The sequence below is a fragment of the Herpailurus yagouaroundi genome, unplaced genomic scaffold (assembly GCF_014898765.1).
Source record: "Herpailurus yagouaroundi ecotype Mexico unplaced genomic scaffold, PumYag 184, whole genome shotgun sequence".
Taxonomy (NCBI): Eukaryota; Metazoa; Chordata; class Mammalia; order Carnivora; family Felidae; genus Herpailurus; species Herpailurus yagouaroundi.
In genome coordinates, this window is record NW_024412415.1 from 33,048,701 (window position 1) to 33,068,661 (window position 19,961).

The 19,961-nt window shown below is 42.4% G+C and overlaps 2 protein-coding genes across 2 annotated transcripts in view; one reads left to right on the forward strand and one right to left on the reverse strand.

Annotated features, from left to right (window-relative positions):
* Positions 1-2,940, reverse strand: part of CLN6 (CLN6 transmembrane ER protein) — a 48,392-nt gene extending 45,452 nt beyond the window's left edge. Inside the window, exon 1 of the mRNA XM_040492184.1 lies at positions 2,815-2,940. Within this exon, the coding sequence (XP_040348118.1) occupies positions 2,815-2,940 (126 nt within the window). The remainder of the gene's footprint in view (positions 1-2,814) is intronic.
* A 164-nt stretch (positions 2,941-3,104) lies between these two features.
* FEM1B (fem-1 homolog B) lies at positions 3,105-19,509 on the forward strand. Its single transcript, XM_040493084.1, has 2 exons — positions 3,105-3,473; positions 13,214-19,509. The coding sequence occupies exons 1-2, from the start codon at positions 3,226-3,228 to the stop codon at positions 14,847-14,849; spliced, it is 1,884 nt and encodes a 627-aa protein (XP_040349018.1). The 5' UTR covers positions 3,105-3,225; the 3' UTR covers positions 14,850-19,509.
* Positions 19,510-19,961: the final 452 nt, after the last annotated feature.

Here is a 19,961-nt window from a genome sequence, read left to right on the forward strand (position 1 = left end):
AGAAGGCAACTATGATAAATGTAGAAGAAAAGATCAGCGTCAGACTCCTTGGACTGCCGGAGCAGAAGCATAGTCCTATCTGGGGGCGGAGGTCCCACAGTGCAAGTTCCAAGCCCCTCTCTCACATGACTCTTGGGCCAGTCACCCTTCTTAGCAACCACCCAGTAATACCACCAAGCTGAGGTGTCAGCACAAGCATGAACCCTAGTTTATCTTGTAGAGTGAGAGGAGGAAGAAGGAAGTCTCTTATTCAGCAGTGAATAATAGATGGATGAATCAGGTCTCCTTCAGAAAACAAAACTGAAGGGAAGAAGGGGCCTGTGTCTGTCACCTTCTTCAAAAAGTCAGGTGGGAAAAAAAATGATGTAGGACAAGAGGCTGGCTCTGGGGGAGAGAAGGGATGTGGAGCCTGGTTGCTCTACAGAGCTCAGGAAGGAAGCCAGTTGGAAGGGAGCCCCCAGGTCACACATCTGAAAATGTCACTGCCAAGTCCCCAGAAACCAAAAAGCCTGCATCAACCTGTCAGGAACTGGACATTCTGCCAATCCTGAACTCCCAGAACCAACCTGCTTCCTCCTCTTTTCCACCAGCTATTTCAGACTCTACCAGTGGAAGCTCATCTTCAGTCCTCATTTTCTTTTTCAAAAAAAATTTTTAATGTTTTATTTATTTTTGAGAGAGAGAGAGAGAGAGAGCGAGAGCAGGGGAAGGGCAGAGAGAGGGAGGCACAGAATCCGAAGCAGGCTCCGGGCTGTCAGCACAGAGCACAATTCAGGGCTCGAACCTGTGAACGGTGAGATCATGACCTGAGTTGAAGTCAGACACTTAACCGACTGAGCCATCAAGGTGTCCTTGGAGGAGAGAATTTGAGAAGTGGCCAAACCCCACCAATAGCTCTGTAACTGAGGGGCGGTCTTCACCAACTAGGATTGGGATGGGGGCTAAACAAAATATATACACTTGTTGAGCCCAGAACGCTCTCTTGGGACCAAATACATGTATTTGTTCTTTCTCTGTGATAGATATTGTCCTTTGGGGGATCGGGGGGGCGGGGGGAGAGAGAAAACTTCTCTTTTGAGTTTGCACATTTTGTGACTGCCCCAGGAGCTTCATCACCTCCCCTTCTACCATCCTAATCCAAGACCTTTCTTCCTAAATGGCCTTCCTGCTTCCTATTGGGTCCTAGAGTTTATTCTCCATACAGCAGCCAGAGAGATCTTTTTAACAACATAAATTGTGGGGCACCTGCGTGGCTCAGTCTGTTATGCGTCTAACTTCCGCTTGGGTCATGATCTCACGGTCTGTGAGTTTGAGGTCTGCATTGGGCTCTGTGCTGTCAGTACAGAGTCTGCTTGGGATCCTGGGTCCCCCTTTCTATCTGTCCCTCCCCTGCTCATTCTCTCTCCCTCCTCTCAAAATAAAGAAACTTAAAATATAAATCCTTACCTTGTCACTTTCTTGTTTAAAACTGTTCAAATGCCCCATCACACTTAAGAGTAGAATTTAAACAGTTCACCATGGGTGACGGAGCCCTACGGTGACCTGCACCCCGCTGACTCCACCTCCCATCATTCTTCCCCGGGGCCCATTCTGATGCAGCCACACAGACCTTTGTGTCTGAGCTCACCAAGACTATGACCTCTTCAGGGCTTTGGTACTAGCTTTCCCCTTTGCCCAGAATACCCTTTGTTCCTACCTGTCATGGAGGACTTGTCTGACCACTCAAACGAATTGGCCCACCGCCCCCCCCCCACTCACCCCCATGAGTGATACTGACTCAACCAGTGTCGTCTAGTATTCGCTTACTCGTTCATTGTCTGTCTTCCCCGCAACAACACAAGCCCCAGAAGGGAAGGCACTGTGTCTATCACTGAATCTCTAGTGCCAAGCAGAACCTGGCGCGTAGATCTCTAGTATTCGTCAGATAAATGAGCTTTTCAAATCTGAACAATCCTGAGAGGTATGTGAGAAAACGGAGGTTCTGTCAGACTCTGGGTCAGAGTCCTGGTCGGTCTGAATACAGTCCTCACCTTCCTTCCAGACACCTCGTCCCTTTCCACCGCGGGAGCAGCTCCCCTACCCCTCCTCACTTAATCCCCCTCTCCTGGAGGGATAGGCCGGAATTCCAATCTTGTCTCCGAGCCTGGTGCCAGCTCCCAAGTCCTCTCACGTTTCGGGGGCTCAGAGACGCCACCCTTTTCTTAAAACGGACCCTGTCGGGTGCGTGCAACCCCCCTTCCCTGGGTCCCCAATCAGGGCAGAGAGGAGTCCCGCACCGTCTATGGTAAAACCGGACAGGCCCCCTAGCCCACCGGTGGTATCGCCTCAACTCCCCGACTCTGTCCCTCTCCCTGCTGGGGAGCCCCTGGGCCGCGTGGGGGCGAGGAGGAGGCTCCAGGCGTCAAGGGCAACGAGGACATTCAGGCCCGAATTGGGGATGGGCCAACTTGGCGCAGTAGAACCTTTCTTCAGCGAGGCCTCGTTTGCCGGCCGGGCGGCTTTGGAGGAGACACCCGGCTTAACCGTCCCTCCCGCTCGCACCCTCCCCCTCCCGGCCCAGTCTGCGGAGGCGCGCCTTCCTGCCCGCCCCGAGTTCGGGGGCTGCTGCCGCGGGAGCGTTCCGCCTCGCTCCGGGGGGGCCCCCCCCCCCCCCCCCCAGGCGTGGAGCTCCGAAGCCTTCGGCAGCGTCTGGCCCTTCGGAGCTGTGGTGGGCGAGGGCCCGCGGGTTTCTGGGGAGGACGCAGAGCGGAGGCGGAGGCCGAGGAGGTTCCAGGCCCGAGGCCCGGCGGGCCGGGGCGAGGGAGACGCGCCCACCATTCGCCATTCGGGGCGCGAGCGGTCCTCTAGGGACCTCGCCGGCGACCCGTAGCTCGGGCACGCGCCTGTCGCAGCCCGCAGGAAGGAGGGGTCCGGCCTGAGGCCCAGGGCGGCGGCCGCCATGGAGATCCCCTCGGCCCAGGACCGGCGCCTAGGGCCTTGGGGGCGGCCCTGACCGCCCTCCTCCCTGCCCGGACCGGGTCGCGGACGTGCCCCCTGCGGCATTCGGCCACCTCTGCGTCTCCGCCCTCCCCGGGCCGCGCTGCTGCCTGGGCGCGGCGGCGGCGACGGCGCCCTGTTGAATGGGCTGTGAGGGCCCAGGTTTGAAGCGCTGGCGAACGCGGCCTCCGGGGGCGCAAGGCAGCAGCAGCGGTGGCGACCAAACGGGTGTTGGAGTTGGCGGCGGCCATGGAGGGCCTGGCTGGCTATGTATACAAGGCGGCCAGCGAGGGCAAGGTGCTGACCCTGGCCGCCTTGCTTCTCAACCGGTCTGAAAGCGACATCCGCTATCTGCTGGGCTATGTCAGCCAGCAGGGAGGGCAGCGCTCCACGCCCCTCATCATCGCGGCCCGCAATGGGCACGCCAAGGTGGTGCGCTTGCTGTTAGAACATTACCGGGTGCAGACTCAGCAGACGGGCACCGTCCGCTTCGACGGGTAGGTACATCCCAAACCCTCTCCAAGCGCTCCGAGAACCCCCCGCTCCCCCCGCCTCCACTCTCTCTTCCTAGAGGTATCACTGCTTCCTTTCTGTGCATCCTCCTGCCGCATTAATGACCACTTCATCTTCCAGGGCTAATACTTCATCCCGTGTGTTGCTCATCCTCCTCGGTCCCTACCCCTCATTCCCTCTCCTCTGTGCGTAAATAGCCACACCTCTGTCTTGATATCTAATCGGTATTCTTCTCCGCTAGAGAGTCTGTGAGCAAGTAGTATGGAGGAGGTGCACCTTTCCAGGTTTTACCTTTGTCGATGGTGGGGGTCGGAACCGAGAGCAGAAATTAACGCGGTCGGCAACTAACATCGAAGACTTCTGTTTGATGACTTAGTTGGTCACCCCGTTTTTACTCCTTCAAGTGATGGTCCCTTCAGGCAGGTTGCTGGGGCCTTCATGTCAAAATAAGCGCCTAGAACTCCAGCGTCTGGAGGGGTCGTCGGGCAGCCAGACATCCCAAGACATGATTCTGACTCTTCCACGTTCCTCGAGGTAGAGCTGTTGGCTGCAAAAATGGCCCTGGGCCTGGTATAGCAGATGATGCCATTGTTAATATACGTTATCTTGTGATATTGTGAGGAAACTTGATTGTTTGCTCTTCTTTGAGATGGGGAGTTAAATTCATGTTGTCGAAGTTAAAGTTTGGTTTTTAGGTCTAATTGTACATATTTTTGGGGTGTGATAATAGTTAATGCAGAATTGTCAGGTTTGACAGTGTCTGCTGTGCTGGATGATTATAAAGTGTTTTACAGATTACAAACTTCATTGATTGCATTTGTATTTGTTGACTTTTGTGCCAGTATATGAGCCATTCTAGCATTTTTTTTTTTTCTTTTTGAGGTGGATGTGGTCCAAGCACAAAGATATGTATCTTTAGTTTTGGTGATTGAGAACTGCTTGGTTAAAACCGCATTGAAAAAGCACTTCTTGGTGATGACTAGGGCATTGTTGAATTTTGGTTGATTCTTTTTTACGTTTAAATAATAAAAGCTTTTTATTCTGTTTTAGATGAGAAGAAAATATTTTAGAGTATTACATTTTAATGAAACGATAGCCTGTGTTGGTGGTTAATCTACGGTGCCACCTCCCTAGACATTCAGGAGATGGTCTTCTTCCTGTTGATGAAAGATGGCAACCTGATTCATGTTTGCTTTCCCTTACTGGCTTCTGTGTCCTTTCTATAACTCCCTGCATTCTCACAGCCTTTCCTATACCTGGAGAAGTGCCACAGAATGACCCCTGAACTTCCAGCACCATTCCAGTTGTATAGGTGCATGCATTCATTGAGATATAACAGCTCCTGGGAACACCACAGCTAAGGAACTTGCTGAGGCCTGTTGGGAAGAGGGGAGAATAGTGGTGAGAAAAAATAGTTTCCTAAAGTATTTGGAAAGGCTTTGCTTACTGCTGTCTTCCTTAACTATCAAAGAGAAAGGTATTTTGAGATGGAATCAAAAGAACTTGAAATGACTAGAAATGACTAGAAATACAGCACTGAGCCTGTATAGTAGTGTATCTTGCCCGGTGTTCTCCCCCGGCCAGTAAAATCAAAGAGTTCAGTGGGCAAACACTTACTGAACTCCCGTGTGCCAGGCTCTTTGGTAGGGATTGGGTATGCAGAGGTGAGTAATATACTGTTCCCACCGTGGGGGAAGACAGTCTAGCGGGGGAGACACAAGTAGCTATATAAATGAATAATTACAGATGCCTTGCCATTTAGAGTTTTAGAAGTCTTTGGGACTGCTGAGGGAGTACGAGAAGAGGAAGTGCTCAGCTTTGCCTGGGGGAATCAGGGAAGGCTTCCTGGGTAAGGTGATGTCAGAGTTGGATCTTAAAAGAAGTGAGAGAGAGAGGCAACAGCCTGGTGAACTTGCAGTGACCAGTGTTTCAGTGTGTTTCAGTGTGGTCATAGGAAGGGATTCAAGCTGGGGAAATTGAGAAGAGATTGTGGGAGACTGGAGAGAGGTGGAGGCCAGATTTTGATGACCCTTGTGGGAAACAGCGAGTCGGATTGGTGAGGCTGTAGTTGCGAGCGGTTCTGCATTTGAGATTTTGGCCAAGCGTTCTTTCTGTTCTTCAGTCTGCCTTTTTGGTTTGTGGATTGTTACAATTATGAATTTCTTGGCTGCTATGCAAAGGCAGTGGAGAATTTTATTTATTAAATGCCCGCAGTGGGCCTAGCCCTATTTATTACATCTTCTGTGGAGGATACAGAAAAAAATGCAAGGTTTCTACGTTTGAGGAGCTTACCAATTAATTAACAAGGGAGAATTGAAGTTCATGGCCACCTTTCTGCCCACTCACAGCACTCTGAGATTTTGCAGTTTATTCCCGTCATTTTGGCATTTCAGAACTAGATAAAAAAGAGTGTTATTTGCAAATGTCATGATTTCACTTTGCACTCATTCCAGACATTGTGAAAATGGCCTGAATGCGGTGTTAACAATATGAAGCTCACTCATCCGTTGGGGGCTGGCTTTTTGAGAAGTACTTAGCTAAAATCCCCCCTTAGGTTCCATTGGCACTTGAGAACCATGGCCAGGTGGGGACCAGCAGGTTCTCTCTGTGTGCTGAGCTAGATTAGTGTTTCCTAGTTTTTGGTCACTTGTGTACCATCTTCACAATTTTTTGTCAGATTGTTCATTATTCTGTTATTTGCTCGATTTTTTTTTTTTTTAAGTTTCACTTCTTATCTTCATTCTAAGCAACGGTTATCTATGTGATTATGGGTTTGATATAGTATGTATTGTGTGTGTGTGAGAGAGAGAAAGACATTAAATATCTTATTTAAAAAAGTTATTTTTAAGTCTATGTTCTGCCTAAAAATTTCTATTATACCTTAGGAAACTAAAGTGGATTCATAATAGAGTCTCAAGGAGGAAGGGACTACCTACACCTACCTAGATCAAGCCCCATGGTGATATTTGAGCCCTTGTTCATATTTTTAGGAGGAACATTTGAGATTATTTTACTTATGGCTTAATATGCGAAGACTAAAATTGACAGACAAGTAGGCAAGAAAAATTACTTGAGTGGAAATGAAAGAACCTTTAGTTGGAGAATGGAAAACTATTAAGAATGTTACAGAAATGGAACAGAACAGAGGTGAGGTGTCATGTGACCATGGAATATTGTGTTGGCCTGAGTTCCTAGGGCCCACTGCCAGCTCTGGGCCAGAGTTTGTGGGGAACCCTTATGCTAAAAGAGGTTTGCTGACATGGATGGGAAGGAGAACAGGACCTCTGGGAATTCTGAGGCTTTTTGTTGAGTTCTCTTATTTTAAAGTCGGTGCTAGTACTAATACTTTCAATGTCCTGGTAGAGGGCAGGCATGAGGGGCACATCATCATTTGACTTCATTTAAAAGTCATTGTTGGGGAGTATATATTTTAAGAAACTGCACTTGATCTAGTAAATGATTTTAAGGACTTTGGTTAAAATAAAGTATTGATCATTTACATTTAATGAATTTTTATTTCCTTTTCAAATGCTTGAACCAGACATTTTTATTTCAAATTGAACCAGGAAATAGTTGAGTTTGGTTTTGTGATCAGAAATGTTATCTTTTATTGTGAAATATTTCTGTCATCTGGTGTGTGTGTACATTTTGTTTAAAAAGGTGAATGTCAGATTTAGTTTTCTGATATTTATGTATTTACTTACTTAATTTTATTATTATTATTTTTTTAATGTATCTCTACCCCCAACATGGGGCCCGAACTCACGACCCCAAGATCAAGAGTCGCACGCTCCACCGACTGAGCCAGCCAGGTGCCCCGGTTTCTTGATTTTTAAAATGAAATACATAATAGGGAGTTTGCATTGCAGTTTGGACTGAGTCTAGAAAGATCATTGTTTTATAGTGCTTCTCCCGTATGGACTAAGTACATATTGCGTTAATTTTATTATATTTTTATTTTCTGTTATAAATGTGTTTGGTATGTTGTTTTGAGGCAGTTTGTGCTCATAATTTCAGCTGAATTTTATGGACAAATGAACATCATAGATTTTAGGCTTATAATTCCCTTTAATCTGTTTAATTTTTTGTTTAGATGTAGAAATGCAAAATTTACTAAGGCTAGTGTTTCTGAAGGACTGGTCATTTTCTAATACATTCTGCAGTCAATATTTTGTCCTAAACTATTTATTTATTTATTAAAATTTTTTTAAGATTTATTTTAGAGTGAGTGAGTGGGGGGTGGGGCAGAGGGAGGGAGGGAGGGGGAGAGAGGGAGAGGGAGAGAGGGAGAGAGGGAGAGAGGGAGAGAGGGAGAGAGAGAGAGAGAGAGAGAGAGAGAGAATCTCAAGCAGACTCTATGCTCAGCAAGGAGCCCGACGTGGGGCTTGATCCTACAACCTGAGCCAAAATCAAGAGTTGGATTCTCAGACTGACTGAGCCACCCAGATGCCCCTGTCCTAAACTATTTAAAAATTTTAATTGCCTCAATAAAAATAGATAATTGAAACTTTCTTGAGGCTTCTGTCACATCATTATATGGAAAAATGGAAATGATTAGGCTGCACCACAGAAAGTGTATTTTTAAAGTGCAAGGGAACTGGGGCGCCTGGGTGGCTCAGTTGGTTAAGCGTCCGACTTTGGCTCAGGTCATGATCTTGCAGTTCGTGAGCTCCAGCACTGCGTTGGGCTCTGTGCTGACAGCTCGGAACCTGGAGCCTTTTCAGATTCTGTGTGTCTCTCTCTCTGCCCCACCCCCGCTTGCATTCTGTCTCTTTCTCTTTCAAAAATAAACATTAAAAAAATAATAAAGTGCGAGAAAACATTTAACTATGTAAATGTAACTATATATTAACTATGTATTCATTTTTGATAGACTAATCATCAGTTTCAAAATGCTTTTTAAAGTTAAGTTAATGTTAACTTTTAAGTTAATGTCATGTGTTATGTTTCCTTACGTTTGATGCATTTTATAGTTTCTAGAGTAATATTGTGTTTCAATCTCATATAAACCTTTTAGTTACATACCTGTAAAATGAGCATAATAATATCGACCTCGTAGGGTTACTGGGAGGAGGGCATTGTGAGGAATGAATGAGATACATTGCATGTTGAGTACTTAATACAGTGAGTGCTGGGCACATCAAAAATATTTATTAGCTATTTTTGTTCATTTAAACTGTTTTTCTTTAATTGTGTCTCATTTTTGTTTTTAATTATGCATATTTTTAGCTAAGGTATAATATCTAGTAAGGTGCATAAAGTTTAAGTGGATAGGGGCACCTGGGTAGCTCAGCTGGTTAAGCATCTGACTCCCATCTGGCCTCAGGTCATGATCTCTTGGTTCGTCAGTTAAAGCTCGGCATCAGGTTCTGTGTTGTCAGTGAGGAGCCAGCTTGGGATTCTCTCTCTGCTCCTACCCTGCTCGCTCTCTCTCTCAAAATAAATGAGTAAACTTAAAAAAAAAAAATTTAACTATACAATGTGATAAAATTTTAATATGTTTACATCCATGTCAACACCTTCTAGATCAGTATGCAGGACATTTTAATCATTCAGTTTCCCTTGTGCCCTTTCTCCATCAGTTCCTCTCCTTTTCCTTCTCAGAAGTAAAGATTATTCTGACTTCTATTATCATATATTAGTTTTGCCTATATTTGAACTTCCTGTAAAGGGAATCATACAGTATACTCATCTGTCTCTTTTTTTGCTTAACACATCACTATGAGATTCATCTGTGTAGTTGCATGTATGGGGTTTTTTTATGCTCTGTAGTATTCCATTGTATGAACCTATGGCAGCTTATTCTGCACCAGGTATCGTAGGTGTTTCCAGTGTTTGACTTCTACAAATAAAGCTGCTATGACCATTTTTATGTAAATGTCTTCACTGGTGGATATTCGTGTTCATTTCTCTTCAGTTACATGCCAAGGAGTAGAATTGCTGGGTCATGGGGTTGGTGTATTGCTAAACGGTTTTTCCAAAGTGGCTGGAAACATTACATTCCTACCAGCTATGAGAGTTTGAGTTGCTTCACATCCTGACCAACACTTAGTATTATCATGTCAGTCTTACTAATTTTAGCCATTCTGGTGGCTGTGTATTGGTGACTCCTGGTTTTAATTTGCATTTCCCTCGTGAGTAATTATCTTGAACATTTTTTTTCATATGTTTATTGGTCACTTGACTATCTTCTTTTGTGAAGTGTACTCATTTAGTCTTTTCACCCATTTTTTAGTTAGGTTGTTTGCCTTTTCTTATTGATTTGTCAAATACATTTAATGGAAATATCTTCTCCCAGTGAGTGGACTGCATATTCACTTTCTTCACAATATCTTTTGGTGAATTGAAGTTCTTAATTTTAATGAAGTCAAATAAATCAGTTTTTTCTATGATTAGTGCTTTTTTTGCATTCTGTTTAAGAAATGGTCATTAACTCCAAGGTCATTAAGGTAGTCTTTTTTTTTTTTTTAGAAGCTTTTATTGTTTTGCTTTAGATGTATGCCACTTCTCTAATTTTTATGCATAGTGTGAGGTAAAAGTCAAAGTTACTTTTTTCCCATACAGATACTTAGTTGCTTTAGGACCATTTTTTTAAAAAGAGACCATACTTTCTACCTGATTTTCAATGGAGCTTTTGTCATGAATCAAGAGACTATGGGGCGCCTGGGTGGCTCAGAAAGTTGTGTCCGACTCTGGATTTCGGCTCAGGTCATGATCTCAGGGTTGTGGGATTGAGCTCTGCTTAGCGTGGAGCCTGCTGGAAATTCTGTCTCTCTTCCTCTCCTTCTCCTCCTCTGCTTGTGTGTGCTCTCTCTCTCAAAGATTAAAATAAAATAAAATTAATTAAAAAACTATGTGTGTGAATCTACTTCTGGATTTTTTTTTGTTGTTGTTCTATTGATACACTTGTCTATCCTTGTGCCAGTGACACATTATCTTAATTACTGTAGTTGCCCTTTTTTTTTCCTTTCAAGATCCTCTTGGTTGTTCTAGGTCCATTGCATTTCTGTATTCCTTTTAGGATTAATTTGTCAATCTCTATATGTGTGGCTATGCCCGCATGCGCGCGCGCGCGCACACACACACACACACACACACACACACAGTCTCTCTCATCCACCCCTGCTGGGATTTTGGTTGGAATGCATTGACTCTGTATATCATTTTGGTGGAGAATTAACATCTTAACACTATTGAGTCTTCTAACTATGAACATGGAATATTTCTCCATTTATTTAGACCTTTAATTTATCTCAGGAATGTTTTGTAGTTTTCAGTGTAGAACTCTTATATATTTTTTATTAGATTTATTACTAGGTACTGATATTTTCTGATGCTGTCACAAATGATATTTTTTTGGTAGTGAAAGAAAAATTTTTTGAACTTCGTATAATCATGACACTAAAAATGTTAATTTTAATTTTACTGAATTGTTTGCAAAAGGTACGGTTGGCAGCCATTAAAACCATCGCTGATGTTTTGTCTTCTTTTTTGGACTTCCAGTTTAGTTTAAAAAATCAATTAACAAATGGCACTTACAAAAAATAAAGTTTAGAAAAGAAACTTCAGAAACCTGTTTTTTTCTTTTTCGAGGTTTGTCTTCCATACAGTAAAAGGCACAGATCTTAAGTGTGCACTTTGGTGAGTTTTTTTGCCCTAAATATCCACCCATGTAGCCACTACCCAGGTCAAGATATAGGACATTTCCAGCAGCTTTAAGCCTCTTCCCAGTCAGTCCTACCCCTTTCCCATAGGTAACTGCGTAAGTCCTTGTTAGAAGACTTTTGTGTCATTTTGTGTCACTTGAAAGTGAAGAAGTAACTGCCTGAATTGTTATAAAGTGGGTCTTTTGTTTTCAGCAGAAACAACAGACCGATGGTGTCTTGGGGGTGTTGTTAATTGGAGTTAAACTATGATGTTTTTATTATACCAGAGGAATTATACTCTTCCATTTCATGGACGATATAATTTGACCTGTGTTATAACATAAGGCTGTATAGTAAGGAGCTCAGCAGTGAGGTTTTTAGTATAGATTCTTAACTCTAGTAAATACTGCTTTTGTTTGATCTTTTTCCTTAACACTTCCAAGTATACTTATTTTAGTGGTTCAAGCACAGTAGATGTAAGTATCTGTAGCAAAAATCTACTTTTTAGGGCTGATGCTTAGTAACGCGATAAAAAGTTGAGAAATTGAGGTTGGGGAAAAATTGAAGGTAGACAGATTGACAAGATTGGCCTCCTTGCACATCTGATTTTATGTAAGTAGTGAACCTAGTGTATATGAGGCAATAAGTAAGTGGTGACTATGAAGCCAAAAAGTGCAAGCACAGACTGAAGGTCAGGGAAGATGCCCACTTGTTTTTAGGAAAATGCTAATTGTTTCCTGCTCTTAATATTTTCCCCCAGTGATTTTGTTGAAGAACATACATAAACCCCTAACGTAAGCACATATATACATGCATATTTTTAAGACTTTTACATTTTTTTAATTTATTTTTATTTTTTGAGAGAGCTTGTATGTGCACGCACATACGCACAAACCAGGGAGGGGCTGAGGGAGAGAGAGGATCTTAAGCAGTTTCCATGATCCATGTGGAGCCAGACTTGGGGCTCGATGCCATGAACTGTGAGATCACGACCTGAGCTGAAATCAAGAGTTAGCACAACCCACTGAGCTAGCTACCCAGGCACCCCTTGAGACTTCTTTTTATTTATTTATTTTTGAAAGAGAGAGACGGAGCGTGAGCAAGGGGAGGGGCAGAGAGGGAGATACAGAATCTGAAGCAGGCTCCAGGCTCTGAGTTGCCAGCTCAGAGCCCAATGCGGGGCTCGAACCCACGAACTGAGATCATGACCTGAAGCGAAGTCAGACGCATAAGTGACCCAGCCACCCAGGGCGCCCCAGAGACTTTTAAATTGGAGTATAACAGAGAGAAATGCACTAATTGAACGTGTTTTTTCAGAAAGGGAACATACTCGTTTAATAAAGTTCCTTTTGCGCTTTCTCCCACTCTCTACTCCCCTTAAAGGTAAACAGTGTCCTTCTGACTTCCAACACTACAGATAGGTATATACATGTAGTAATATAACATGTACTATGTTTGGTTGACTTTTGCTCAGCATTATGTTTATGTGATCCTTCCATATTGTATGGAGCGGGAAGTTTTTCATTCTCACTGCTGTGGTAGAGGTATATATTTGATTAGCTCAGATAATCTTAGGAAAAAGTTATCTGCTTAAATCCTTGTTTTCCTAAAGCAGTTTTCTAACACAGCGTCAATATAGGGATTAGGGTAGCTTTCTTACTGACATATAGAGAGAAACTCCGGTCCGTGAGGGATCCTGGGAAGGAGGAACATGCTTTTTCTTAAGAGCCAGTGCATCAACTGGGTGGTAAAGAAGTTACAAACCTCCGTACATTGCCTCTGTGTTTTCTGAAATGTATTTACTTTTGCTAGTAAAAAGTTGGTGATTTTTTTTTAGGGTTATATACGTTGGTAATAACAGTAATAGATAGCTAACATTTATTGAGCTTATACAAGGTATAATAAGTACAATGCAACATGCTTGACTTAAGTCACCTGATTTTATTTTCACACAAACTAACGCTTTATTTGCATTCTGTAGATTGAGGGTTTTGGTCAGTGCAGACGAATACATTCTTTAAACTTCTCTCAGGGCACGTGGCCTCCATTTTCTGACGGTTTGTTCTTTTCACGAACAGGTATGTGATTGATGGCGCCACTGCTCTGTGGTGTGCAGCAGGAGCTGGACATTTTGAAGTTGTTAAACTTCTAGTCAGCCATGGAGCCAACGTGAACCACACCACAGTAACTAACTCGACCCCCCTGCGGGCGGCATGCTTTGATGGCAGACTGGACATTGTGAAATACTTGGTTGAAAATAATGCCAACATCAGCATTGCCAACAAATACGACAACACCTGCCTGATGATTGCAGCGTACAAGGGACACACTGACGTGGTCAGATACCTTTTAGAACAACGTGCCGATCCCAATGCTAAAGCACATTGTGGAGCCACAGCCTTGCACTTTGCAGCTGAAGCCGGGCACATAGATATTGTGAAAGAACTGATAAAATGGCGTGCTGCTATAGTAGTGAACGGCCATGGGATGACGCCATTAAAAGTAGCTGCCGAAAGCTGTAAGGCCGATGTCGTCGAACTGTTACTCTCTCATGCTGATTGCGACCGAAGAAGTCGGATTGAAGCTCTGGAACTCTTGGGTGCCTCCTTTGCAAATGACCGCGAGAACTATGACATCATGAAGACGTACCACTATTTATATTTAGCCATGTTGGAGAGGTTTCAAGATGGTGATAACATTCTGGAGAAAGAGGTCCTCCCACCAATCCATGCTTATGGGAATAGAACTGAATGTAGAAATCCTCAGGAACTGGAATCCATTCGGCAAGACAGAGATGCTCTTCACATGGAAGGCCTTATAGTTCGGGAACGGATTTTAGGTGCTGACAATATTGATGTTTCCCATCCCATCATTTACAGGGGAGCCGTTTATGCGGATAACATGGAATTCGAACAGTGTATCAAGTTGTGGCTGCACGCCCTGCACCTGAGACAGAAAGGTAACCGGAATACCCACAAGGATCTTCTTCGATTCGCTCAAGTTTTCTCACAGATGATACATTTGAATGAAACTGTGAAGGCCCCAGACATAGAATGTGTTTTGAGATGCAGTGTTTTGGAAATAGAACAAAGTATGAACAGAGTAAAAAATATTCCAGACGCTGATGTCCACAATGCTATGGACAATTATGAATGTAATCTCTATACCTTTCTGTATTTAGTGTGCATCTCCACCAAAACACAGTGCAGTGAAGAAGATCAGTGCAAAATTAACAAGCAGATCTACAACCTGATTCACCTGGATCCCAGAACTCGGGAAGGTTTCACCCTGCTGCATCTAGCTGTCAACTCGAACACCCCGGTTGATGATTTCCATACCAATGATGTCTGCAGCTTTCCAAATGCACTTGTCACGAAGCTCCTGCTGGACTGTGGTGCCGAGGTGAATGCAGTAGACAACGAGGGGAACAGTGCCCTTCACATCATCGTTCAGTACAACAGGCCCATCAGTGATTTTTTAACCTTGCACTCTATCATCATCAGCCTGGTTGAAGCTGGCGCCCACACTGACATGACCAATAAACAGAATAAGACTCCGCTAGACAAAAGTACAACTGGGGTATCTGAAATACTACTTAAAACTCAAATGAAGATGAGTCTCAAGTGCCTGGCTGCCCGAGCAGTTCGGGCTAATGACATTAACTACCAAGACCAGATCCCCAGAACTCTTGAAGAGTTTGTTGGATTTCATTAAGTGACTGGATATGTAAAATCGTTTAATGTGGTGCTAAAAAGTAAAGGACTTTAATCACAGACAATAGAATTATGTGTTCATAAATTCTGCTTTTCTTTCCATTACCCTTCCTCCCTACCCATCCTTCCTTAGTTCTGTATTTGGTCTTTTTGCCTCATGATGTTGACTGATCTCAAATACACTTTAAACAACGCCACATTGTTTAGGTGTAACTATAATCTAAGGTGTCTGGATATTGGTCACTTTATCTTTCTTTCTTTCTTTCTTTCTTTCTTTCTTTCTTTCTTTCTTTCTTAATTGAAGTATAATTGAGATACATTATATTAGTTTCAGGTGTACAACATAATGCTTTGACATTTGTATTTTTTTTAAGGAATGAATATAAAATATTTTATGTAACAAGGGACGTTTATGATTTGAAGTCAATATTTTAAAAACTGCCTACAAAAGTATTTCTGTTAAGCCTGTGTCAGCGTGTTATCCTTGCAGCAGTTTTGAGGATTTCATGAAGAAGAACAACTAAAAAGGACCATAAGAGTAATGGGATACCCCGGTGTTCTGCGTGTGCCCAACTGCTGCACGTAGGTTTTGCTCTTCCAATATTTATGTGGAGTGATACGGCACATCATAACATCAGGAGGATTTCAAAAAATACAACTGCAGATTAATCTGAAAATGTGCTAATTTCATAATAGTTATAAATGTATCAAGTTAAATCCATTGGAATTATTGCATTATGCTGGGTGGTACACACAAAGGAGTAATAGTCTTAAAGCAATTTTTCAGAGAATATCGATGGACTCTTTGCCGTCAGGCTTAAATTCTAAAATTCTTTGGTCTCTGTTTTAAGGTAACTTCTCTAAATTGTAGCAGCCTGCATTTGAACTCAGCTCACAGACATGTAAAAATTATGAATACTGTGTTTTCTTATGAAACAAATTGTCACAATATAGTTACACCTTCTATTTTTGTCCCTTTCTCCCTTTCCTCCTGTGTGGTCTCTTTTAAAAATTGGAAACTACTTTTCCAGAGGGCGCTGTTTGTGCCCCCCTCATAAGGTGTTTATGATGGATGAAAAGGAACAAGGATGTTTTTAATTTTTTCACTTTCTTTGTCCCTTATAATTAGTAGAAAAATCACTAGTGTGGTATAGGAAATGAAATGTTTTTGATGATAAAAGTAATTTGCAATGCTGTCTGGATGGTATTTCTGTCTGAGAGCTGAAAGTTCAACCACAAAATGTCACTGATTCTGATAGGCTGTGCAGAGGTCTTTTTGTTTTGTTTTGTTTTGTTTTGTTTTGATGGCAGCATTTTAAGTGTCAGACTAAAAGAGTATTCTGTGATTATCTTTTAAGCATCACAGAAATTCAAGTAAAGGGTATACACCTATTTCTATTTCTATTGATGTTAAAAAATGATAAAGTAAAATGAGCTATATCTGTATTTTTTCTCTCTAGTGCCAAATGAATGCCTTAGCTACTTGTAGTGCATGGTACTGTAAGTGAAGACCAGCTTTTTTTTCGTTAATGAAAAGCATTATGATGCTGTAACATCAGCTATAAACTAAAAAAAAAAAAAAAACAAAAACAAAAACAAAGAAACCCCAAATCTGTATGGTTTCAATGAGCATTTTATGTCTGCATATTGTTTGGTGAAGTATAAGAGAAAGGTTGCAGTTGAAACAGTATAAAGCATAAATGACCAAGCCAAAATTAGCACCTAGGGCCTTAAATAAAAGATACCCCACAAAATGAAATAGTTTGAAGGGTGGGAGGGATTGGAAGGGGGGGGAACCTTAAAAACTTTTTCCCCTAAGGATGCAAGATACCTTTATGGCCACTGTAGTTCTACTTCATGCTCTTGTTTCAGCTAGGAACGTTTTGATGGCAAATTCTGTCATGGTAATATATTTCTGTTTTCCTAACCTGAGGTCTTTACAAGGAGGGTTTTCAGGATGGTTTGAAGGGAGATACTTGAAAGAGCCCTAATTTGAAAGTTACTGGCCTTGATCCTTCCGGTGCAAATCAAGGAAATACTGTACCTTGCTCTTGGCAACTCTCGTGGCCTGAAAGAGAAAACGCACGTCCTCAAGGTGAGTGAATCACACCTTTTCCACAGCTTAGGTCAGACCCTGTATCTTTCAGACTTCAAGGCCTGTGTCTCTGACAGTCTGAGGAATGGCTATGATACTTGGTATTCAGTTGGTTCCATTATGAATGTGTATGATTTTTAAACACCAAAACTTAAAATGTCAGATAATGTTGCATGTTTTAAAAACCATCCCTCTGGCTACCCAGGACCAGCACTCTTTTAGATCTTACGTATTCATAAAATGAGGATGATGATTATATGTACATATTCAGACATCAAAATTTAATGACAGTGCTTTTGAGAAGGGATGCATGCTGGAGAGCACAGCTGCTGACTGGAGTGCCGACAAGGTTGGAGAGAGAGTGTGAAGACAGTGGGAATAAACTGTGAGCTCTGCTAATGGTAACATACTTTTCTACTGTAGTGTCGTAGTATGTTGTGCACTCCATTGCTAAGGATCTAATTCTGTCCTGTAAAATAAATCCAAATATGTATTGTGAAACATCTGTATAAAACCATTCTTGAAACAAGTGATCTACATGCCTGTTTTGTTTGTTTTTGGTAGAGTTATTTTAAGTATGTTTAGCCAAATCCTTCCCAAGCTTAAATGTTTTGTGTGTTTTAAAAAATTTATTATTATTATTATTATTTTTTTTTTAGGAAAATAAATCGGTAAGAAAGGTCAATAGTTCTGTATCTCAGCTCATGAGAACTCCAGGCTGTCTCCATTTTCCAGCCACTTTTGTCATTTTCTGTTTATTTTTGGTAGAAGTATGCTTCGGATCGTAAGTCTTCCTTGATAATATTACAAATTCAGTCAAAACTTCTTTGTCTTGCTCAGTAATTGTCCTATAAATTTGGTTGAATGAGAGGCTCAGGAGGATGGATATCTGGGCAAACGAGGTGAAACTTAGGTGGGTTTTCCGTTTTTAAATAAGAGTTGGTGAAACTGAACCCTTGAATTTAGGTGACTCTTCAACTCAAGGAATGGGCAGCAAATCCATCCCCTCGATTAAAGAAGGGGGAAATTTTTGTTGTGAGAACTCTGACACCACATGGTTTTCTTCACTCTACTCTGGATTGCTCCAGCAGGCCACAGTCCCACTACCTTAAGGTTCTTTGCCGTGGGAACTTCAAACAAACGAGCCAAAAAAGCAAGCTTTGGTCTTGCTTGTTTCTGGGAAGGGTTTTGTTTCAGTGTACTACTAGTTGATTAATAACCGATAATTAGGGGAAACCTAGGTAGGTACGATAGCGCTGTTTGAAGTAACAAACAATTCGGGGGGGGGGGGGGCGCGCAGCTCCCTAAGTATCAACTCTGTGTCTGGCAAGTGGTTTTGCAAATTACATATCCCAAGGGAATGACAGCCGTTACCAGTCTCCACTGCAGTTGAGGCAGCTACTTTATGGATAGGACCATTTTGGATTACTCGTGCAGAAACTTTCCTTTTTGGGAACGGGGCGCGGTGAGGAGGTGAGTTGCTGGCCCTTGGGTTACAGTTTTCTGGGTTTAGAAGCAGCCAGTGATTGAACTAGTGAGTAGGTGGACAAAAGTAGAAAGGGCTTGTTTTTATGGTAGATTTTCTGTAAAAATCCTAAATGTTCCTTTTTAGTCTAGCCACAAGTATCTATGTACAGATGACTCTTCTGTTTTCCTCACTGACTATGCTGTAACACTGAAATGGGTTAAAGAAAACAAAACTCTGCCTTTTGCTCTGTGGAAAGTTACCAGTCCATAGGATGTTAAGCTGTGTGTTTATTTCCACTCTGAAAACGCACAGCTCTGCTCTGGATACCCTCTCTGGAAGGTAGAAAGCTCCTAGGTACGTATGGCACCTTGCAGGGCTTTGTCATACACGTCTGGCAGACTTGCCCAAGTCTTCAGATGGCCTGGGTTGTACGTACAGCATCCTCTCTCCCAAATAGGGGATCTGGTATAAGTCCACTGATAGTGATGGTAGATACACTAATTTTTAAAACTGTAAAGTAAATGTGGTCTCTAGTCCTAGGTTTGTGGTGTGTTCATTTGTGTTAATGTGCAGGGAAGGGACATTGACTTGATGGTTATGGGGAGTATATCTTGATGTGTGTACAGGGGTGAGTATTGCTAAATTATTAACAGCTTTTCATTTAGGGGTGAGTCATGTGATGAGTGGCCTAATCAGCAAAATGAAGGAGCAAAGATGCAAGCTTTGCCCAGTGATGAAGTAAACAAGGTTTTGTATCTGTCTTTTATCAGGTGTTGTAAAACTTGCGCATGGCTTTTTTTGTTGTGGCTTATTAGTAATTGGTGGAGGAGAAAAGATGAGGAAAACCCCTCAGCTTTGCTAACCACTCTTTTCAGAGGTACATCGTTGGGGAGTAAAATCTGACTGGCCTAATGTGTTGAAAAGATCCTATCCTTTATAATATTCACCCCATCCTGTAATCCTCCGCATCGAGGAACTACATTGTTGTATTCTAGTAATTCACTGTGATTTATAACAAACCAGTGATGTCATTCTCTTGTGCACTTTTGTCAAACCATTTACGTGACTTTAATAAACATAGTGAACTTGCTGACTGCACCAGAGGTCTGTTAGTGATTATATTGCATGACATTTTCTATTTGAGTTTGACATGTAGAATCATTTTTAATTTCGTGGCAATTGACAGTCCTAATAGCCCAGCTAATTTGAAACTAACAATATTGCTGTGTAAAAGGAAAAAAAACCCGGTGTTTGTGTTCAGTAAATGTTTGAAAAAAAAAACCAACCCTGCCTTGCAGTTTGTGTCTTTATTGTTCAGTGTGCCTTAGTTGAGATGATCTTTTGTTGAATTTATTTAAAAAAGAGTTGTCAGAGTTATATGTGCCTGGGGAAAAAATTCAGATAGTAAAGAAAAATTCAAATTGTAAAAAAACAAAACAAAACAATGCCCTTCTCATCTCTACCTGCCTCCCTCTCATTTAGACTCTTAAGAGGGCTGTCACTATTACTAGTTTTTTTGAATAGCTTCCCAGAATTTTTCTGTGCATATA